Source organism: Callithrix jacchus, chromosome X (assembly GCF_049354715.1).
Source record: "Callithrix jacchus isolate 240 chromosome X, calJac240_pri, whole genome shotgun sequence".
In the NCBI taxonomy this organism is placed as follows: Eukaryota; Metazoa; Chordata; class Mammalia; order Primates; family Cebidae; genus Callithrix; species Callithrix jacchus.
The window spans coordinates 60,881,934-60,903,815 of NC_133524.1; the positions used below are offsets into that span (position 1 = coordinate 60,881,934).

The following is a 21,882-nucleotide window of genomic DNA, read 5'->3' on the forward strand; positions in this document are numbered from 1 at the left end:
TCAGGATTAAGAAACTCACCCAAAACCACACAACCACATGAAAACTGAACAACTTGCTCCTAAATGACGACTGGATAAACAATGAAATGAAGGCAGAAATAAAGATGTCCTTCAAAACCAATGAGAATGAAGACAAAATGCACCAGAATCTCTGGGACACATTTAAAGCAGTGTCTAGAGGAAAATTTATAGCAATAAATGCCCACATGAGAAGCAAGGAAAGACCTAAAATCAACACCCCATCATCAAAATTGAAAGAGCTAGAGGAGCAAGATCAAAAAAAATTCAAAAGCTAGCAGAGACAAGAAATAACTAAGATCAGAGAAGAATGAAGGAGATAGAGACACAAAAAACCCTTCAGAAAATTAGTAATTCCAGGAGGTGGCTAACTGAAAAGATCAACAAAAGAGACAGACCGCTAGTCAGACTAATAAAAAAGAAAAAAGAGAAGAACCAAATAGATGCAATAAAAAATGATAAAGGAGATATCACCACCGATTCCACAGAAATACAACCTACCATCAGAGATTATTACAAACACTCTATGCGCATAAACCAGTAAATCTGGAAGAAATGAATAAATTCCTGAACACCCTCCCAAGATTAAACCAGGAAGAAGTTGAATCCCTGAATAGACCAATAACAAGGTCTGATTAAGGCAGGAATTAATAACCTACCAAATAAAAAATGTCCAGGTCCAGATGAGTTTACAGCTGAATTCTATCAGATGTACTAAGAGGAGCTGGTATCATTCCTTCTGAAACTATTCCAAACAACACAAAAAAGGGAATCCTCCCTAACTCACTTTATGAGACCAACATCATCCTGATACCAAAAAATGGCAGAGACATAACAACAACAACAACAACAAAAAACTTCAGGACACACACTGCCATGTGTGTACCTATGCAACTGTCTTGCATGTTCTGCACATGTACCCCCAAACCTAAAATGCAATAAAAAATTAAAAAAGAAAAAAGAAAAAAAAAAACAGAATGATTCTTATGAAAATAAAAAAAATAAATAAAATAAAAAAACTTCAGGACAATATCCAGGATGAATATCAATGCGAAAATTTTCAATAAAATACTGGCAAACCAAATGCAACAGCATATCAAAAAGCATATCACAATTAAGTAGGCTTCATCCTGGGGCTGCAAGGCTGGTTCAATGTATGCAAATCTATAAACGTAATCCATCACATAAACAGAACCAAAACCACATGATCATCTCAACAGATGCAGAGAGGGCCTTCCAAAAAATTCAACAGCCCTTTATGCTAAAAACCCTCAATAAACTAGGTATTGATGGAACATATCTCAAGATAATAAAAGCTATTTATGACAAACCCACAGCCAATATCATACTGAACAGGCAAAAGCTGAAAGCATTCCCTCTGAAAACTGGCACTAGACAAGGATGCCCTCTCTCAACATTCCTATTCAATATAATATTGAAAGTTCTAGCCAGAGCAATCAGGCCAGAGAAAGAAATAAAGAGTATTCAATTAGGAAAAGAGGAAGTCAAATTGCCTCTATTTGAAGACAACATGATTGTATATTTAGAAGACCCCATCATCTCAGCCTAAAATCTCCTTAAGATGGTAAGTAACTTCAGCAAAATCTCAGGATACAAAATCAATGTGCAAAAATCACAAGCATTCCTACACACCAATAACAGACTGTAACAGAGAGCCAAGTCATGAGTGAACTCCCATTCACAATTGCTACAAAAAGAATAAAATACCTAGGAATATAACTAACAAAGGATGTAAAGGACCTCTTCAAGGAGAACTACAAACCACTGCTCAAGGAAATAAGAGAGGACACAAACAGATGAAAAACATTCCATGCTCATGGTTAGGAAGAATCAATATCATGAAAATGGCCATACTGCCAAAAGTAATTCACAAATTCAACGTTATCTCCATCCAGCTACCACTGACCTTCTTCCCAGAACTGGAACAAACCACCTTAACTTCATATGGAACCAAAAGAGAGTCCGCATAGCCAAGAAAATCCTAAGCAAAAAGAACAAAGCTGAAGGCATCATGCTACCTGACTTCAAACTATTCTGCAAGGCTACAATAATCAAAACAGCATGGTACTCGTATCAAAACAGAGATATAGAACAATGGAACAGAACAGAGGCCTCAGAAGTAATGCCGCACATCTACAACCATCTGATCTTCGATAAACCTGACAAAAACAAGCAATGGGGAAAGGATTCCCTGTTTAATAAATGGTGTTGGGAAAACTGGCTAGCCACGTGCAGAAAGCTGAAACTGGACCCCTTCCTTATACCTTAAATTAAAATTAACTCCAGTTGAATTAAATATTTAAACATAAGACCTAACACCATAAAGACCCTAGAAGAAACCCTAGGCAAAACCATTCACGACATAGGCATAGACAAGGACTTCATGACTAAAACACCAAATGCAATGGCAACAAAAGCCAAAATAGACAAATGGGATCTAATTAAACTTAAGAGTTTCTGCACAGCAAAAGAAACAATCATCAGAGTGAACCGGCAACCAACAGAATGGGAAAAAATTTTTGCAATCTACTCATCTGACAAAGGGCTAATATCCAAAATCTACAAATAACTAAAACAGATTTTTAAGAAAAAAATATCCCATTTAAAAGTGGGCAAAAGATATGAACAGACACTTTTCAAGGAAGACATTTATGAGGCCAAAAAACATGAAAAAATGCTCATCAGCACTAGTCATTAGAGAAATGCAAATCAAAACCACATTGAGATACCATCTCACACCAGTTAGAATGGTGATCATTAAAAAATCTGGAGACAACAGATGCTGGAGAGGATGTGGAGAAATAGGAACACTTTTACACTGTTGGTGGGAGTGTAAACTAGTTCAATCATTGTGGAAGACAGTGCGGCGAAACCTCAAGGATCTGGAAATAGAAATTCCATTCGATCCAGCAATCCAGTTACTGGGTATGTAGCCAAAGGGTTATAAATCATTCTATTATAAAGACACATGCACATGTATGTTCTCTGTGGCACTGTTTACAATAGCAAAGACCTGGGGAACCAACCCAAATGCCCATCAATGATAGACTAGACAGAGAAAATGTCGCACATATACACCATGGAATACTAAGCATCTATAAAAATGGATGAGTTCATGTCCTTTGTAGGGACATGGATGAATCTGGAAACCATTATTCTCAGCAAACTGAAATAAGAACAGAAAACTACACACCACATTTTCTTACTCATAGGCAGGTGTTGAACAATGAGAACACATGGACACAGGAAGGGCAACGTCACACACTGGGTCTGTTGGGGAGTGGGGGACTAGGGGAGGGACAGCAGAGGATGTGGAAGTTGGGGAGGGATAACATTGGGAGAAATGCCTAATGTAGGTGACGGAGGGACAGAGACAGCAAACCACCATGGCATCGGTGTACCTATGCAACAATCCTGCAAAATCTGCACATGTACCCCAGAACTTAAAGTACAATTTAAAAAAAAACCCTAGAAGAAAACCTAGGCAATACCATTCAGGACATAGGCATGGGCAAAGAGTTCATGACTAAAACACCAAAAGCAATGACAACAAAAGCCAAAATTGACAAATGGGATCTAATCAAACTTTTACACAGCAAAAGAAACTATCATCAGAGTGCACAGGCAACCTACAGAATGGGAGAAAATTTTTACAATCTATCCATCTGACAAAGGTCTAATATCCAGAATCTACAAAAGCCTTAAACAAATTTACAAGAGAAAAATAACCCCATAAAAAAGTGGGCAAAGGATATGAACAGACACTTCACAAAAGAAGACATGTATGCAGCCTACAAACACATGAAAAAAAAGCTCATCATCACTGGTCATTAGATAAATGCAAATCAAAACCAAAATGAGATACCATCTCCTGCCCATAAGAAGCATGACAGTCAAATGTCAGGAGACAACAGACGCTAGAGAGTTGGTGGGAATGTACGTTAGTCCAACCATTGCGGAAGACAGTGTGGTGATTCCTCAAGGATCTAGAACTAGAAATATCATTTGACCCAGCAATCCCATTACTGGGTATACACCCAAAGGCTTATAAATCATTCTATTATAAAGACACATGCACACGTGTTTATTGTGGCACTGATCACAAAAGCAAAGACTTGTAACCAACCCAAATCCCCATCAAGGACAGACTGGATAAAAAAAATGTGACAAATATACAAAATGGAATACTATGCAGCCAAAAAAGGATAAGTTCATGTCCTTTGCAGGGACATGGATGAAGCTAGAAACCATCATTCTCAGCAAACTAACACAAGAACATAAAACTAAACACCACATGCTCTCACTCATAATTGGGAGTTGAAAAATGAGAACACATGGACACAGAGAGAGGAACATCACAAACCAGGGCCTGTTGGTGGGTGGGGAGCTAGGGGAGGGATAGCATTAGGAGAAATACCTAATGTAGACGACGGGGGGATAGATGCAGTAAACCACTGTGGCAGATGCATACCTATGTAGCAAACCTGCACGTTCTGCAGATGTAGCTCAGAACGTACATTATGATTTTTAAAAAGTTTGTAAAGTACTTTCTGCTCCCAGGAGAGAAAAAAATGTTCTCTAAAAAATAGTGTGAATTTTTTTCTATACTGAATATAATTTTCCCCATTTCCCCTTCAAGAAGTATAAGAATAGCAAGTGTTTAGAGCTCTCCCATAACCTACAGCAGAAAGAGTGGTTTATGCCATGTTAACACATTCATGCTTCAGTAAGACATGCTTCCAAGGGTACCAAGAAGGAAGAGGCAGAAAATGCAGAAGCAACCTGGCTCACTATCACAAATTTTCTTTAGTGAGTGCATATCTACATCTTACAGAACTAGAGAAAAAGTAAGATCCAGACATAACTTAAAGAGCTTTTCCAAACCTACACATTTTAGAGATGGGGGACAAGGCCTAGGGTGGAAAAGACTCATTTGTGATTCCTCAGCCAGTTAGTGACCCAAGTGGGACCTGAAACCAGAACTCCCAATTCTAAGTCTACTATTCCTTCTGATAAACCATTTGCTCCTCACAGCTTTTGGTTTCATTAAACCAAACACAATCCTGGGCTAAACTACTGTCTTCTGGTCCAGCTAGACACAGCTTTCTCCACCCCCCTTTGATGCCTGTGATTATAGGGTGAGACAAAGAGATAGCTCCCATTTAAATACTTAACTTCATCACCAATAATAGTTGAAAAATAAGGAACCAGCAAGTTGTCAACAAAAGGTTTGATTGGGTGGGCTGAATTGGAAAAGTCCTTAAAGCAGGATCATATCACTCCCTACTTTCTGAAAAGACAAATAACTTCCACTGCTGTCCTGAGCCTGTGGCCCATAGGAAGAGGTAAAGATGTGTGGGAGTTGGGAGAGCCTTCTAAGGAATTCCACTGGGCTAATACCTGAGAGCTCTGGGAAGATAATTTTGCTTCTTAGAGGCTCAATCTGTTGATCTAGAAAATAGAAATAACAATAACAACCTTTGTCCTCTGAAGATCAAATGACATATGATATGAACGTACTCTGCCAATCAAAGCAGTACATACATATGAGCAATTATATTTATTTTTGACTTTAAGCAATATTTATCGAGCATCTAGTATCAGGCACTGTGCTAGGGGGGATATATCAGTAAATAAACAGATGAAAACCCCTGCCCTTCATAGAAAGTACATTCCAGAAGGGGAGATAGAAAATAAACGAAATATATAAGTTAAGTATATAATATGTCAGATAGGTAAGTGTAAAGGATAGAAATAAAGCAGGAAAGGGGTAGAGGCAGTGTAACATTACAGGTTTAAATAGAATGCTTAGAGAAGTCTCAAGAAGATGATATTTGAGCAAAGACTTGAAGGAGCTAAGGACAGGAGCCATGTAAATGTGGGGTGGGGAAGGGAATGCTTTAAGCAGAGGGAAGAAACAGTGCAAAGGCTCTGAGGGAGGAGCATATTAGTAATGCTGAAGGAAAAGCAAGAGGCCAGTATAGCTGTAGTAGTGAAGAAAGCATGGCAGAAAGGAGCAGGAGATGAAAGTCATAGAGGCAAGGATGGGTTGATCACACAGGCCGTTGTAAGTAATAATAACTTTGGCTTTTATTCAGGGAGAAATGGTGAGCCATTAGAAGGTTCTGAGCAGAGGAGTGATATGACCTGATTTAGATCCTGACAGCATCCCTCAGCTACCAAGTGAAGAATAGACTATTTAATTTTATGAAAAACACTATGACATTGTAATATAGGTATCATTTTGGAACAACACTCCTCAAACTTTAATATGTATTATACATCAGATAGTTACTTTGTTAAAATGCATATGCTGATTCAGTAAGTCTGGGTTGGAGCCAAAGATTCTGCATTTCTAACAAGTTCCCAGGTGATACAGATGCTGCTGGCCTAAAGTATAACAATTTGAGGCTAGAAGTTATGTCCACAGGGCTGGTACAGAGAAGAATTCCACTAAAAGTTTGCTGAATGAATAAAGTGTCAATGGTTTTATGCTGAATGCCATGTAGCACATTCCAAGGGATAATATCTTTTTTAGCATCAATCATTGATGTGAAGGGAAAGGAATTAAAAAAATACATATGGATGGATGAGTGAATAGATTTTAAAAAGAGGCAAAAAAGAAAATTACCTTTTTCCAAATACAACATATATTACTACAATATTATATTTACTTAATTTCCTCAACAACATTAAGAGATTGTTATAATGAAGCCCAATGGAAAAACAAGAAAACTGAATGCCAGAGGAGTTAAAGGGTGCCCTCAGGCTCACAGGGTAAATTAGTGACAAAGACAGAATGTGAAAAACCAGCATTCCATGTCTCCAGACCTCTTATTCTTTCTACTGTATTTTATTGCCTCATGGCAGGGTAGGAAGTGGGGCAACAGGACAAGATAACTTTGAATCTTCCTGGGAGGGGTAAGAAAATGAGTTGAGATAAATAAAGTTCACCTTTATTTGTGTGTGTGTATGTGTGTGTGTCTAATCCTTTTAAAAACACCTTGGCCTTGGTGTTTCCAGAGCTGCACTGTCCAATGTGGCTGTCATTATAGATATATGGTTGTCTAAATTAAACTAAGTGTAAATACAATTTAAAATTCCATTTCTCAGTCATACCAGCCACATTTTAACTCTTCAACAGCCATAAATTGTTGACTCATAGCTGCTATAATAGGAGAATGAAGACATAGAACATTTTCATCATTCCAGGAAGTTCTATTGGGCAGTACTATCTAGAGAAATAAGAACTTTGAAAAATGTTGGGGCTGTACTAGTGACTCCATAGTGGACCCTAGGCTGGGGGACAGAAAACAGAACCTAAGCCCTCTTCTGGAAGAAAGGTGACAAAAAGATTCAAAACAGAGTTTTCCCTGGGTAAAGAAAAAAGATTATATATATATATATATATATATATATATATATATATATATATAGAGAGAGAGAGAGAGAGAGAGAGAGAGAGAGAGAGAGAGAGAGAGAGTGTGTGTGTGTGTATGTGTGTGTGTCTAATCCTTTTAAAAACACTGCCTTCATTTCCCATTGGTTTTCCCTTCCTGTTCAGTAAAATGCCCTTTGAAAATGCCAACTTGCATCTACTAAGCTTAAGAAAGTATGAGGGAAAAGGCTCTCATCTTCGCTTATGACAGAGAGATGAAAGTAATGGGGTTAGGAATTAGAGAGACATCTCCTGGGGAAAAAAGTGACATACTAAAGGAGCCAATGTTTGTCCATCCAGCCTTTGTCTTCTGTAGACTGCTGTCTCCAAGCTCTTTTCTGCTTAAACTCACAACTAGTGTTCTCCAAGTGAGAGAGTAGGACTAGCAGCATCAGAATCACCAGGGATGCTCATTAAACCTAAAAATGTTCATTACCTGAGACTGATAATTCATGACCTGGGGGACAAGAGTGAGAGGGCTGCTTAACAAGCTCCCCCAGAAACTCTGGTGTATGTTGAAGTCTGTGATTCACTGGCTTTGTGGGTGATGTGTTTTGCTTTAATGAGTGAGGTTAAGCCCTTACATGAGATGGCTGCAACTGGATCAGAAACCAAGAAGATAAAAGTAGGGATTCAGGGGGAAAAAATGAGGAAGACACAAAGAAAGGGTAAAGGAAGAGAGACAATGTATATAAATAAATAAATATTTAAGTTAGACAGACAGAGAAAAATGTGAAAAACAGAGATTGAGAAACCCTAAGGAAGCAGTTTCACCTCACTGAACAGAATCTGGGAGGGTATGTGCCCTTTCCAACATCTTGGGACTGTCACAGGCAGGGCCCAGGAGGGTTGTCAGTTCTTCAAGAAGTGTCTCCATATGAACCACAATGGTTACCTCACAAATATCCTTGAGGTGCTTGATGTAGTGACGCTCAGTGCTCATGATCTCATTGATGACATTGGCCCGCATCTGGTCCCGGTTCTGTAGTGGCCGCCCCAGACAGAGGCAGTCTGAGTTGGGGTCCAGGTGTCCGTTCTGCACATCACTGGGCCCTTCCTCCACCTCATCTTCCTGGTTCACCCAGAGCTGTAGAGGCAGGCAAAAGAAAAATAATGAATTAGCTTCCTTCTTTGAGAGGTTTCCAGACAATAAGAAAAAGGATAAATTGAATTTCTCAGGTATTCAGAGAACCTTCAACCAGAGACCTCTGCAAACAGAATTCCAAACCTGGCTCTAGGGTGACTTTTTGCCCTGGGGATGGGTTTAATTTTCTATAGGTCTCTGGCAACCTATCTGTAAATAGAGTGGAGTAACTAGATTCATTCATGCTAGAGCACATCCAGGTGACACAACTGGATTTTTAAAAAGGTTAAGCTATACATCTTGAGTGCCACAGTTGGACTGCTGTAAAACACAGCATTTATGCACCTGCGAATATAGAGGCCAAAGTTAAATGCTAGAATGGGTATCTCGAAAACAATGTCAGTGTTGATTTCTGTGATAAGATATAAAAATAATCATCAAAATTTGACTGTAAAATAAATGTCTTGGACATGCAAAGATCTCTACCTTTTTAAGATTGGGATGGGGATGAGGGAATATTTCCCCACCACATACTAGCAATAGCTATTAATTGGCACCAACTATATACCATTCACTGTGCTAAAAGCTTACAATACACTGTATTCAGCACTGCTAGTTAAGTATCACTATTACCACCATTTCACAGGAGAGGAGACTGAGGCTCAGAGAAGTTAAGCAATCTGTCCCAAGTCACATAGTTAGGAAGCAGAGGAGAGGGGGTAGCAGCCAGGAAAAGAAAAGGAAATGGCTTGGGCCAAGATGGGCGGGCAATTATTAGAATCATCAGAAACTGATAAATTTGATAATGGTTGAGACTGTCCATTCTAAATCATGAAGGCAGAAACAAGCTAAGAAAAAAAAAACCTTTGGGATGGCCAAGTCAGATGTCTTTGGATCTTCTAGATGATTTTGACTGAAAATCAAGAAGATGGCCCTTCCTGCCACCCCTGCAGTCCTAGGAAGTGGGGAAACCATGGAGACTGGAAGGAAAAGAAGAGTGGGCCTGTTTGTCAGAGTGACAAAATCTGTCAGAGGTAATTAGCCAAAAAGCTTGCCAGTTGTCCAAACAGGTTTAAAATACTCTCCATATTTTCCCTCCTTAACCCCCAGCTTTTTCCACATTCCTGCCTCAAGAAGCTGAGATCCAACAATTTAGATGCATCCCTATTTCTGCCATCAGAAAAGCCTTTTGGTGGGTAATCACTGAGGGGAAGAGGCTTTGGCATAGAACTAGAGGTATGGTAGTTACTTCCCAACTCTGTATATTCTTCCTTCTTTCTTTTTTCTCATAGGAGGTGAGGGGGCATGATTACCACTCAGTGAACTTAGAGAAGTCACCAGCATATATCAACATATGACTGAATTGTCGCAGGCCAAAGCAAATAGGGTTCATTCTGATTTTATGCACTTTGCATAAGTAGCCAAATTTGCAAAATTTATCTCCATTCAAAACCTATCACCCTCTGCAAGTGCTCCATTATAAATCTCTTTCCAGCTTCTGAAAGGTCAGCTTTGTGTTTTCAATATGATAACAGCTGTCCTTTAATGCAGTCAACAGGCAATATGAGAGATGATTATTCAAAAGAATGGACCTGGGCAAAAAAAGTTATTTAAGGCACTGAAACAAACATCTCATATACATGATACTGTCTATTTGTAACAATGAAAACCTCATTCTCTAATAATCCATTAGCTTTTCCCTGCTTCTCACAAAGCAAGCTAAATCCTGCTATGGAAAGGGTAACAAAGGCAGGCTTTTAAGGAATAAGAATCCTCTCTTTTCTTCCTAGGAGTTTAAGAAAAGTCAGGTCCAAATGTTGGCTTTTGGATAGCTGGAATAGGATGAATATTTTGAACAACTCCACCGGGAAGGAACACAGGATATGAAGGAAGGAAAGGGGGAGCAGATGTAAAGGCAGAAACAGAACCACATTTAGGTTCCAGCTATACACCATGACACTGTAGTTCCAAATAACAGTGAGAGAAGATGAAGGCAACTGCAGCCAAGTGAAAACAGATTCCTTATAAAGAATTTGGTAGAGAAGTCCCTTCTGGCTATAACTATAGGCCCATGTAGCAGGACCCTTCATAAGGAGCTTTTGAGAAGACAACTTCATCTACTCTACCCCAACCCCAGAAACCTATTCCTTAGGTTAAGATACTGCTTTCTTCCAAAATAACTACTAACAGATTAATTCATTCATTAAATCTATGCCAAGTGCCAATAATGAGCCAGATATTAGGGATAGATCAGCAAATAAAAAAGACAGAAATCACTGCCCTTTATAGAGCTGACATTTGAGAAAAGATGTTTCTTAGCCTAGAAAAAGGTCCCACATAAGGCCTAATTGTTCTTCTCCTGATCCCAGGTTTCCACAAAAGATCCCCTGGGCCTAGTGAGAAGACTTTCTGGTCTAACCTCAGTCCTCTGCTCTTGAGAACTTCCCTGTTCTGTGCAGAGAAAGGTCTTTGTCTGCTAGTATGCCACAGTGCATTGATACAGGTCAGCCCATAAGCTTATCTGGTCTGAAATGTCAGACCACAGAGCCATTATCAACCTTGTCCAACAATCTGTGCAGGCTAATGTGTACCTTTTCTTCATTAATGCTGCAATTAGCACATATAGATGCCTGGGTGACAAGTAAGAAGATGGACAATGCCTGGAATCTGCCATATTGAAAGGCTGTCCTGTAAGTCTTCTTAGAGTACTTAAAGGCTGGTTTCCCCAGCCTTCATTAAACTCTGAAGCAAGGCTGGTTAATGCAGTTCAATTTAATAGATACTTACTTTGGACCTATTCTGTGCCTAACCACTAACTGTGAAGGACATGCAAATGAGTAAGACAACTCATTCTTCCCTCCTCCTTCTAAAACGTGGAGTGCTTTCCAATTTGGAGAAAATCTCTGGTCTTTATTGCTCCTTTTTCTATTTTCACTGTCATTGTTCTCATCCTGTTATACCTGGATGAGTCCCTGGGTGATCCTCTAGCTTTTATCCTTTCCACATACCACTATCAGACCAATTTCCTTGACTATCACCTTGACTGGCTAATCCATAAGCCTGAAATCCTTAATAGCTCTCCACTGATTATAAAGCAAGTCCAAATCACTCACACTGACATTCAAATATTACCATAATCTGACTCTAATATGTATTTCCATTCTTATTTCCTACTACTTCCTTCAGGAATATCAGGCTTCTCACAGACTGGCCTATTTTCTGTTCACTAATATTCCCATTTATGTCCTTTAATCCCATGCTCAAACATAGAAATACGATAGTCCAGAGGCTTTCAACAACTTCAGCAACAGTAACCCAACCTCTCAATTCCCTAATGAAGAAGCTGATACCCACAAAGACAGCCAGGGAGTTACCAATATACCCATATCTTTAATATGCCTTTTTATTTTGTGCCTTCCACTTTTTTTTATCTTTTTAAAATTATACATTATACAACAACACATTTTCCTTGAAAAAACTTAAAATAGAAAAAAATAGATTAAAATTATTGAAATCATGGACAAAAGAAATAGTACTACTGGTCTTACAGAAATAAGGAACAATCAAAATAATTGTTGATTATTATCAACAATTGTATGCCAATAAACTACATAACCTGATGAAATGGACAAAGTCCTAGAAAGACACAAGCTACAGAAACTGACTGAAGAAGAAATAGAAAATCTGAGAAGACCTATAACAAGAAAAAGATTTAATGAATAACTTCATTCAATCTTGAAAACTTCCCACATGGGGGGGAAAAAAACAAAACTCAGGACTAGATGGCTTCACTAGTGAATTCTACCAAATATTTAAAAAATAACTAATACCAATCTTTTACAAACCCCTCCAAATAACAGAAATATAGAAATCCTCAATAAAATGTTACCAAACCAAATCCAGCAACATATTAAAAACATATTTTCTACCTTACCAGATGTAATTTATTCCAGGAATGCAAGGTTGCTTCACATATGAAAATCAGTCCATATAAACTATACCATATTAGTGAAATAAGGTTATAAAATCCCGCATGATAATCTCAACAGGCACCAAAAAAGCATTTGCAAAATCCAACACCCTTTCATGGTGAAAAAAGAAAAAAAAATACTCAATAAACCAGAAATAGAAGGGAACTTTCCTCCAAATAGTAATGAACATTTATAAAAAATCCATAGTTAATATCATATTTAATGGTGAAAGACTGAAGGCTTTCATCCTACAATCAAGAACAAGACAAGGATACTCATTTTCATCACTTCTATTCAACCTTACACGGAAGGTTCTAGCCAGAGCAATTTGACAAGAAAAAGAAATAAAATACACTGCATCAGAAAGAGGTAAAACTATCTCTAGTCACAGATCATATAATGTGATATGTAGGAAATCATACAGAATCCACCAAAAAACCTGTTATAACTAATAAATAAGCTGGGCCTTGTTGCAGGATACAAGATCAGTATAAAAAATCAATTATGATTCTATATACTAGCAGTGAACAATCTGAGAGTTAAATTAAGAAAATAATCACATTTAAATAGCAACAGAAAGAATACATAGGAATAAAGTTAACAAAAGAAGTGCAATCTTATACACTGAAAACTGCAAAGCATTATTGAAACAAAGTAAAGAAGAACTAAATAGAAAAACCTCTTCTTTTCATGGATTGGAAGATTTAATGGTGCCAATATGGCAATATTCCTCAGATTAATTCAGATTCAACACAATACCTATCAGAATCTCACCTGGTGGCTTTGCAGAAAATTGAAAAACTGGTATTAAAACTCACATGGAATTTTCAGGGACCCAGAATAACCAAAACAATTTTGAAAAAGGAGAACAAATTTGGAGGACTCATACTTTCTGATTTCAAAACTTATTACAAACCTACAATAATCAAGAGAATGGGGCACTGGCATAAGAATAGATATAAAGATCAATGAAATAAAACCAGGAGTCCAGAAATATATCCTACATCCATGCTGAATTGATATTTGTCAAAGGTGCCAAGATGATTCAAGAAGTAAAGTACAGTTTTTTCAACAAATGGTGCTGGTACAACTGGATATCCACATGCAAAAGAATGGACTTTGGTCCCTACTTCACACTATACACAAAAATTAAATTAAAATGGATAAAATATCTGAATGAAATCAGATTATCAAAGTCATAAAAGAAAACATAGAGGAAAATCTGTAACCTTAGACAATAGTTTCTTAGATATGACACCTAGAACATAAGCAACCAAGCAAAAGTAAAGTGGACTTCATCAAAATCGAAAACTTTGTGTTACAAATGATACCATCAATAAAGTGAAAAGATAACCCAGTAATGGGAAACTCTCACACACTGCTGGTAGGAATGTAAAATGGTATAGCTGCTGTAGAAAACATTTTGGCAGTTCCTCAAAAAGTTAAGCATGCAGTTACTATATGATCCAACAATTCCACTCCTAGGTATATACTCAAGAGAAATAAAAACATGTGCTCACAGAAAAACTTGTACACAAATGTTCATAGTAGCATTATTCATAACAGCCAATAGGAAAAACAACCAAAATGTTCATTAATTGATGAATGGATAAACTGAAATATGGCATACTTGTATAACAGAATACTATTATTATTGGAAAATTGCTAAGAAAGTACGATTTTAAATGTTCTCACTAGAAAATAATGATAAGTATGTGAGGTGATAGGTTAATTTAATCATTCCACAATATGTGTGTGTGTGTGTGTGTGTGTGTGTACATAATACATCAAATCGTCACATTATGCTCCCCAAATATATACAGTTTTGTCTATTAAAAATGATTTTTAAAATATGTTTCAGAATTAGACAACAGTGATGGTTGTACAACTTTGTGAATATACTAAAACCCACTAAACTGCATACTTTAAAATGGTAAATTTTATGGTATGGAAATTTTATCTCTATAAAAATAGATACATTAAAAAGCTAAAACTCTCTGGATAAGGTGAAATTTCCCCTTTGACTGTTCTCCATCCTAATCATATTCTACCTCTCCCGAGGTAACCATGGTTATGGATTTTGTGTGAAATCCTTGACAACCTCTCTCCTTGCATTTATATGCCTATATGTTTATTCTGACAGACTCATCATGTTTCATATGATAAAGTGATGATTACCCAGCCCTTGGTACACCCTCTTCAATATCTTTAGTAACCCCTCCCCGCAAATGGATCAGTAGTTTTAAAAGAAAACTACCATATATCCAGCCAGTAACACCTTCATGAAGTCAATAAAGGCTCAAGGAATGTCTTAGAAAGCCAGCCGGTCCCTGTCTCCAGCAGTACATTTCTGAGAAGAGAATCTGTAAGCAGTATTGTCTAAATCTCACCTTGATAGTTTCAAAGGCCAAATCTAGTCAACCAGAGAGGAGTAAAAAGCAATCTATCCTTTGAAAAGGTGAGAGCTTATTACTGCCAGTCTCATTAAACAATAGACCCTCAGAGCTATAGAATCAGAGTTTATAAAGGAAATGGAAGGTGGACAAGTCATTGTAACCCCTTGCTCCCCAATCAATACATAAACTCCCTTGACAATATCCCCTACCAGCAATTGCACAGCCTATCTGCTTGAACGCAACGAGTGATGAGGACATCATTGTCTCCCAAGGAAGCCCTTTCCTTTTTCAGATAATTCTAATCATGAGCTCTGTCTCTTTTTGAATAAAAGTGCCAGCCAAAAATCACAGCAAACACTACAAAAGGGCAAAATACAGATAAAGAGGGATTGACGGGAACATGAACTCTTCCATAACAAAGGTCACCAAAAGGCCTTTTCTCTGTTACCACAGTGAAGCAATGGTGAAGTGTGGATACAAAGGTGAATCTGAGGGACTGAAAGTAACCTGGTTAGTTTCAAGCAGAGCTCCCACTTCTTACACATACACGCACACACACACACACATACACACACACAAATAAATAAATAAATAAATAGCCCTGTTTTGGAGCCCCAGTCTCAGCTTCCAGTAGGATCAGAAGTGCTTAGGGATCCGTGAATGTGCATGCCAGGAAGCCCTTAGCATTTCTCTCTAGCCCAAAGACAATCAGCATGGTATACACGGTCAGGCACAGAAAATACTCCTCTACCCCTCAAGGGAAGATTTAATAACTGTCACTAATTATATGAAGGATCATCATAAGAAGGCTGCTAACAAATTGTTCTCCCTCCCCAGAACCGACATAATGAGAAATAGGAGCTTCAACCATAGCAATGAAAATTTTTGTTGAACAACATAAAAAAAGAGAAAAAAAAAAAGACTTATGTGAATAGCCTGTGTTTGCATTCATGGCTTTCCATCAGCACATTATAATGGGCCAGACTCAGCAAGTTTCACTGCTCCTCAACACAGACGTGTGACCTCAGGCAAGGCCACATGTAAACTCTTCCATAACAAAGGTCACCAAAAGGCCTTTTCTCTGCCACCACATTCATTCCAAAACATTGTTTATTCACACCTCTATACCTTGTATCCTTCTAATGCCTGCCCCCTACTCCCTCTTCAGAAAGGCCTTCCCTACTCTTTTCTGTCATTCTTCTTTTGTCTCTTGCTTCCCTGAGGACCTAGCTCAAGAACAGTGCCTTCCCACAAACTCTCTTATTTAGACTTAAAAATTGCCGTGCAAGGCAGGCAAGCAAGCCTTATTCTTTCTACTTCCCAGATGAGAAATCCAAGGCCAGACAGGGGGATGCCTCAAAGTGGCAGTCAGGATTGAAGCAAAGTCTCCAGACTCTTAGGCCAAAATTAGGAGATACAGTCTATGACAGTGGTAAAGGCTGAAGACTAGGAAGCCTGAGTTCAAATCCTCGTTCTACAACTGCCTCTGTGAGTAATGCAGAGTAAGTTACTTTAAATTCTCTGATCCTCAGTTTCCTCATCTCTGAAGTAGAGAGAATAATATCTATCTATCTCATGGGGCTGTTGTGAGGATTAAATAAGGTAACACATGTAAAACTGTTTCTAGCACAGAGTCAAATATTAGCTTTCTTATTATTATCCCCTAGGTTAGCATTGTCTGCCCCTAGAACAATGAAGCAACATATAAGAAAAACTGTCTTCTCTAGTCAGGGAAGAGTTTTAGGAAGTACTTTTGTAACTGCTCTTGCAATGGTCCCAATTTTCTTATACTCTAAATGCCATCTCCTTAACAACGAGACTCAAAAAACTTCTCAATGAATGGAGACTTACTTAGTTGAAGCTGGAGGTATTGATGATTTCTGCACATGATAAGGCTTCCTAAGGTGAGAGAAAATTCAAGCTACAATGGGGGTGGACTGGAGTGTAGGGAAACCCTTCACAGATAACATTGCTTCCTTCCCAGTCAAGAAAACAAGATATCTCTGATATGAACTGCACTCCACTATACCCCTAAGTCTTCTATTCATTGGTTTTCATGGAATTATCCTACTTAGACATTGATAGAATTTAGGTTAATTAGTTAAGTAGCCACAAAAGGAGTGCTCTTCCAGGACCTTTAGAAGTTCATTTCTTTGACTACTGGACAAATAATGAAATGAAGGCAGTAATAAAGATGTTCTTCAAAACCAATGAGAATGAAGACAAAATGGACCAGAATCTCTGGGACATATTTAAAGCAGTGTCTAGAGGGAAATTTATAGCACTCAAGGCCCACCAGAGAAGTGAGAAAACATAAAATTGACACCCTAATGTCACAAATAAAAGAACTAGAGGAACAAAATCAAACAAATTCAAAAGCTAGCAGAAGGCAAGAAATAACTAAGATCAAAGCAGAATTGAAGGAGATAGAGACACAAAAAACCTTTCAAAAAAATCAATAAATCTAGGAGCTGGTTTTTTGAAAAGATCATTAAAATAGATGGACCACTAGCCAAACTAATAAAAAAGAAAAGAGAGAAGATTCAAATAGATGCAATAAAAAATGATAAAGAGGTTATCAACACCAATCCCACAGAAATACAAACTACCATCGGAGATTACTACAAACGCTTCTATGCACATAAACCAGTGAACCAAGAAGAAATGGGTAAATTCCTGAACACTTACACCCTCCCAAGACTAAACCAAGAAGAAGTTGAATCCCTAAATAGATCAATAACAAGCTCTGAAGTTGAGGCAGCAATTAATAGCCTACCAACCAGAAAAGGTCCAGGACCAGATGGGTTCATGGCTGAATTCTACCAGAGGTACAAAGAGGAGCTGGTATCATTCCTTCTGAAACTATTCCAAACAATACAAAAACAGGGAATCCTACTTAACTCATTTTATAATACCAACATCATCCTGATACCAAAACCTGGCAGAGATGCAACTAAAAAAGAAAACTTCAGGCCAATGTCCCTGATGAACACTGATGCAAAAACCTTCAATGAAATACTAGCAAAACCAATCCAACAGCACATCAAAAAGCTTATCCATCACAATCAGGTCAGCTTCATCTCAGGGAAGAAAGCCTGGTTCAACATCCACAAATCTATAAATGTAATCCATCACATAAACAGAATAAAAGACCAAAACCACATGATTATCTCAAGAGATGCAGAAAAGGCCTTTGAAAAAATCCAACGAGTTTTTTTTTTGCTAAAAACTCTCAATAAACTAGGTATCAATGGATCATATCTCAAAATAATAAGAGTTATTTATGATAAACCCATAGCCAGTATCATACTATATGGGTAAAAACTGGAAGCATTCCCTTTGAAAACTGGCACTAGACAAGGGTGCCCTCTCTCACCTATTCAACATAGTATTAAAAGTTCTGGCTAGGGCCATCAGGCAAGAGAAAGAAATAAAGGGTATTTGAATAGGAAGAGAGGACATCAAATTGTCCCCGTTTTGCAGATGACATGATTGTATATTTAGAAAACCCCATCATCTCAGTCCAAAATCTCCTTAAGCTGATGAGCAACTTCAGCAAAAAGTCTCAGTATACACAATCAATGTGCATAAATCACAAGCATTCCTATACACTAATAATAGACAAACCACAAAATCATGAATTAACTCCCACTCACACTTGCTACAAAGAGAATAAAATACTTAGCAATACAACTAACAAGGGATGTGAAGGACCTCTTCAAGGAGAACTACAAACCACTGCTCGAGGAAATAAGAGAAGATACAAACAGATGGAAAAACATTCCATGTTCCTGGTTAGGAAGACTCAATATTGTGAAAATGGCCATACTGCCAAAAGTAATTTATAGATTCAATGCTATCCCCATCAAGCTACCAATGAGTTTCTTCACAGAATTGGGAAAAACATCTTAAACTTCATATGGAACCAAAAAAGAGCCCACAAAGCCAAGACAAACCTAAGCAAAAAAAAAAAAAAAAGTCGGAGGCATCACGTTACCTGACTTCGAACTATATTACAAGGCTACTGTAATCAAAACAGCATGGTACTGGTACCAAAACAGAGATACAGACCAATGGAACAGAGCAGAGGCCTCAGAAAGAACCCCACACAATTACAACCATCTGATCTTTGACAAACTTGACAATAACAAGCAACAGGGAAAGGATTCCCTGTTTAATAAATGGTGTTGGGAAAACCGGCTAGCCATATGCAGAAAGCTGAAACTGGATCCCTTCCTTACACCTTATACAAAAATTAACTCCCAATGGATTAAAGATTTAAACATGAGGCATAACACCATAAAAACTCTAGAAGAAAACCTAGGCAATGCCATTTAGGATGTAGGCATAGGCAAGGACTTCATGACTAAAACACCAAAAGCAAAGGCAACAAAAGCCAAAATAGACAAATGGGATCTAATAAAACTTCAGAGCTTCTGCACAGCAAAAGAAACTATCAACAGAGTGAACCAGTAATCAACAGAATGGGAAAAAATTTTTGCAATCTACTCATGTGACAAATGGCTAATATCCAGGATCTACGAAGAACTGAAACAAATTTACAAGAAAAAAACAAACAACCCTATCAAAAAGTGGGCAATGGATATGAACAGATACTTTTTAAAAGAAGACACTTATGCAGCCAACAAACATAAGAAAAAAAGCTCGTCATCACTGATCATTAGCAAAATGAAAATAAAAACCACACTGGGATACCACCTCACCCCAGTTAGAACGGTGATCATTAAAAAATCAGGAGACAAGAGATGCTAGAGAGGATGTGGAGAAATAGGAATGCTTTTACACTGCTGGTGGGAGTATAAATGACTTCAACCATTGTGGAAGACAGTGTGGTGACACCTCAAGGATCTAGAAACAGAAATACCATTTGACCCAGCAATCCCATTACTGGGTATATACCCCAAGGATTATAAATCATTTATAAAGATACATGCACACGTATGTTTATTGTGGTACTGCTCACAATAGCAAAGACTTGAAACCACCCCAAATGCCCATCAATGACAGACTGGATAAAGATGTGGCACATATACACCATGGAATACTATGTATCCATAAAAAAGGATGAGTTCATGTCCTTTGCAGGGACATGGATAAAGGTGGAAACCATCATTCTTAGCAAACTGACACAAGAACAGAAAACCAAATACCACATGTTCTCACTTATAAGTGGGTGTTGAACAATGAGAACACATGGACACAGGGAGGGGAACATCACACACTGGGGCCTGTTGGGCGGTGAACTAGTGGAGGAATAGCAGGGGGTGGGGGGATTGGGGAGGGATAGCATTAGGAGAAATACCTAATGTAGATGATGGAGCAATGGATGCAGCAAACCACCACCATGGCACGTGTATACCTATGTAACAAACCTGCAAAATCTGCACATGGACCCAGAACTTAAAGTATAATAAATAAATTTAAAAAGATACAAAATTTTAAAAAGAAGTTCATTTCTTATGCATTTCCTTTGATTTGCTGTTTGTGCTAAAATAAAGAGAAGGCTTCTACTTAAGCTATTCAGATATGGAAGTACTGAGTTCATGATGAAAGCCACACTAAGGGAGAATGCAGAAATCAAGCTGACCTGAGTTATTCATCACACAGAAAGCTTGCAATTATTTGACAGACATATAGAAAAGGAAAAAAAAACCACTTCAAGATGTTGATGAGGCAAAACATTGGCTTTGGAGTTGGATTACAATCTTGTTTGGCTCTATACCATTTACTAGCAAGTTAAAGGCAAGTCTGACAAGGTCCCATTCACTTTCTGATCCTGCAGAACTGTACCAGTGCCCTAGATGGCACTTGTTCCCTGTGAGGCTTTTCCTGTAACATCTATCTTATGTTTTTTACTTCTTTCAGCCTGTATCCAGGGTGATACGGTCTCCTACAGCTACTGAAGTAATATGGCTCTTCCCATCCTCAGTTCCTATGAATCTAATCCCTTCCCTAACTATCCTCTACTTTCTACCTGCTAACATTTGTAGAAAATTTGACAAAGCATTATACTATCTACAGACTGAGAAGAGAGAGCAATGGGGAATGAGGGCTAATGGTTATGGAGTTTCTTTTTGTGGCAATAAAAAAGTTCTGGAACTAGATAGTGGTGATGGTTGTATAACATTGCAAATGCATTGAATTGTACACTTTAAAATGATTGAAATGGGGAAATTCATCTTATGTTTATTTTACCTCACCTTAAAAAAAATAGCCAGGTATGGTGGTTCATGCCTATAATCCCAGCACTTTGGGAGGCCGAGGCAGGTGGATTGCTTGAGTCCAGCAGTTCAAGACCAGCCTGGGCAACCTGGTAAAATCCTGTGTCTACAAAAAATACAAAAATTAGCTGGGTGTGGTGGCAGGCACCTGTAGTCCCAGCTACGCAGGAGGCTGAGGTTGGAGGAGTTCCCAGGCCCAGGAGTTTGGGGCTACAGCAAGCCATGATCACGCCGCTACACTTCCAGCCTGGGCAACAGCGTAAGATCCTGCCTCAAAGGAAAAAAAAAAACAGAGAGAGAGAGAGATTATGGAGAATGGGCCAGAAATATTCTTGGAGCTTATCTGTTCTGACCCCTCCATCTTTCAGCGGAGAAAAAGTGAGATTTGGCAAAGGGAAAGAACTTGACTAAAGTAACAGAACTTGGGCAAATCACCTCCATTATACATAAGTTTTCATATCTATTATCAGACTCTTGGAAGATGGGCTGAAGGTCTAGAGTAGTTCTGTATCTTCTCAGTGGCCATTTGATGATCATCTGTTGAATAAATTAATTTTTATTAAGTCCTTCATTCTACAAATCAAGAAACCATTTTTACTGCATACTCCCTGCCTCTGGATAACTGGTCACCATGCTTTACCTGCTTATTGAAGCATACCCAGCAACCTGATGTTGGACCAAGTAACACCAGCCACTTGTCATGACAACAAAG

At 38.2% G+C, this 21,882-nt stretch overlaps 2 protein-coding genes across 44 annotated transcripts in view; both read right to left on the minus strand.

Moving 5' to 3' along the window:
* Positions 1–21,882, minus strand: part of ARHGEF9 (Cdc42 guanine nucleotide exchange factor 9) — a 438,487-nt gene that overhangs the window by 75,671 nt on the left and 340,934 nt on the right. For all 40 annotated transcript variants that reach the window (XM_078362637.1, XM_078362636.1, XM_078362635.1 and 37 more), the window contains one exon: positions 8,373–8,564. In XM_078362637.1, the coding sequence (XP_078218763.1) occupies positions 8,373–8,564 (192 nt within the window). The remainder of the gene's footprint in view (positions 1–8,372; positions 8,565–21,882) is intronic.
* LOC144581008 (uncharacterized) overlaps positions 1–21,882 on the minus strand; it is a 119,870-nt gene that overhangs the window by 57,706 nt on the left and 40,282 nt on the right. For all 4 annotated transcript variants that reach the window (XM_078362666.1, XM_078362664.1, XM_078362668.1 and 1 more), the window contains one exon: positions 8,373–8,564. The gene's annotated coding sequence lies outside the window, so the exon portion shown is untranslated. The remainder of the gene's footprint in view (positions 1–8,372; positions 8,565–21,882) is intronic.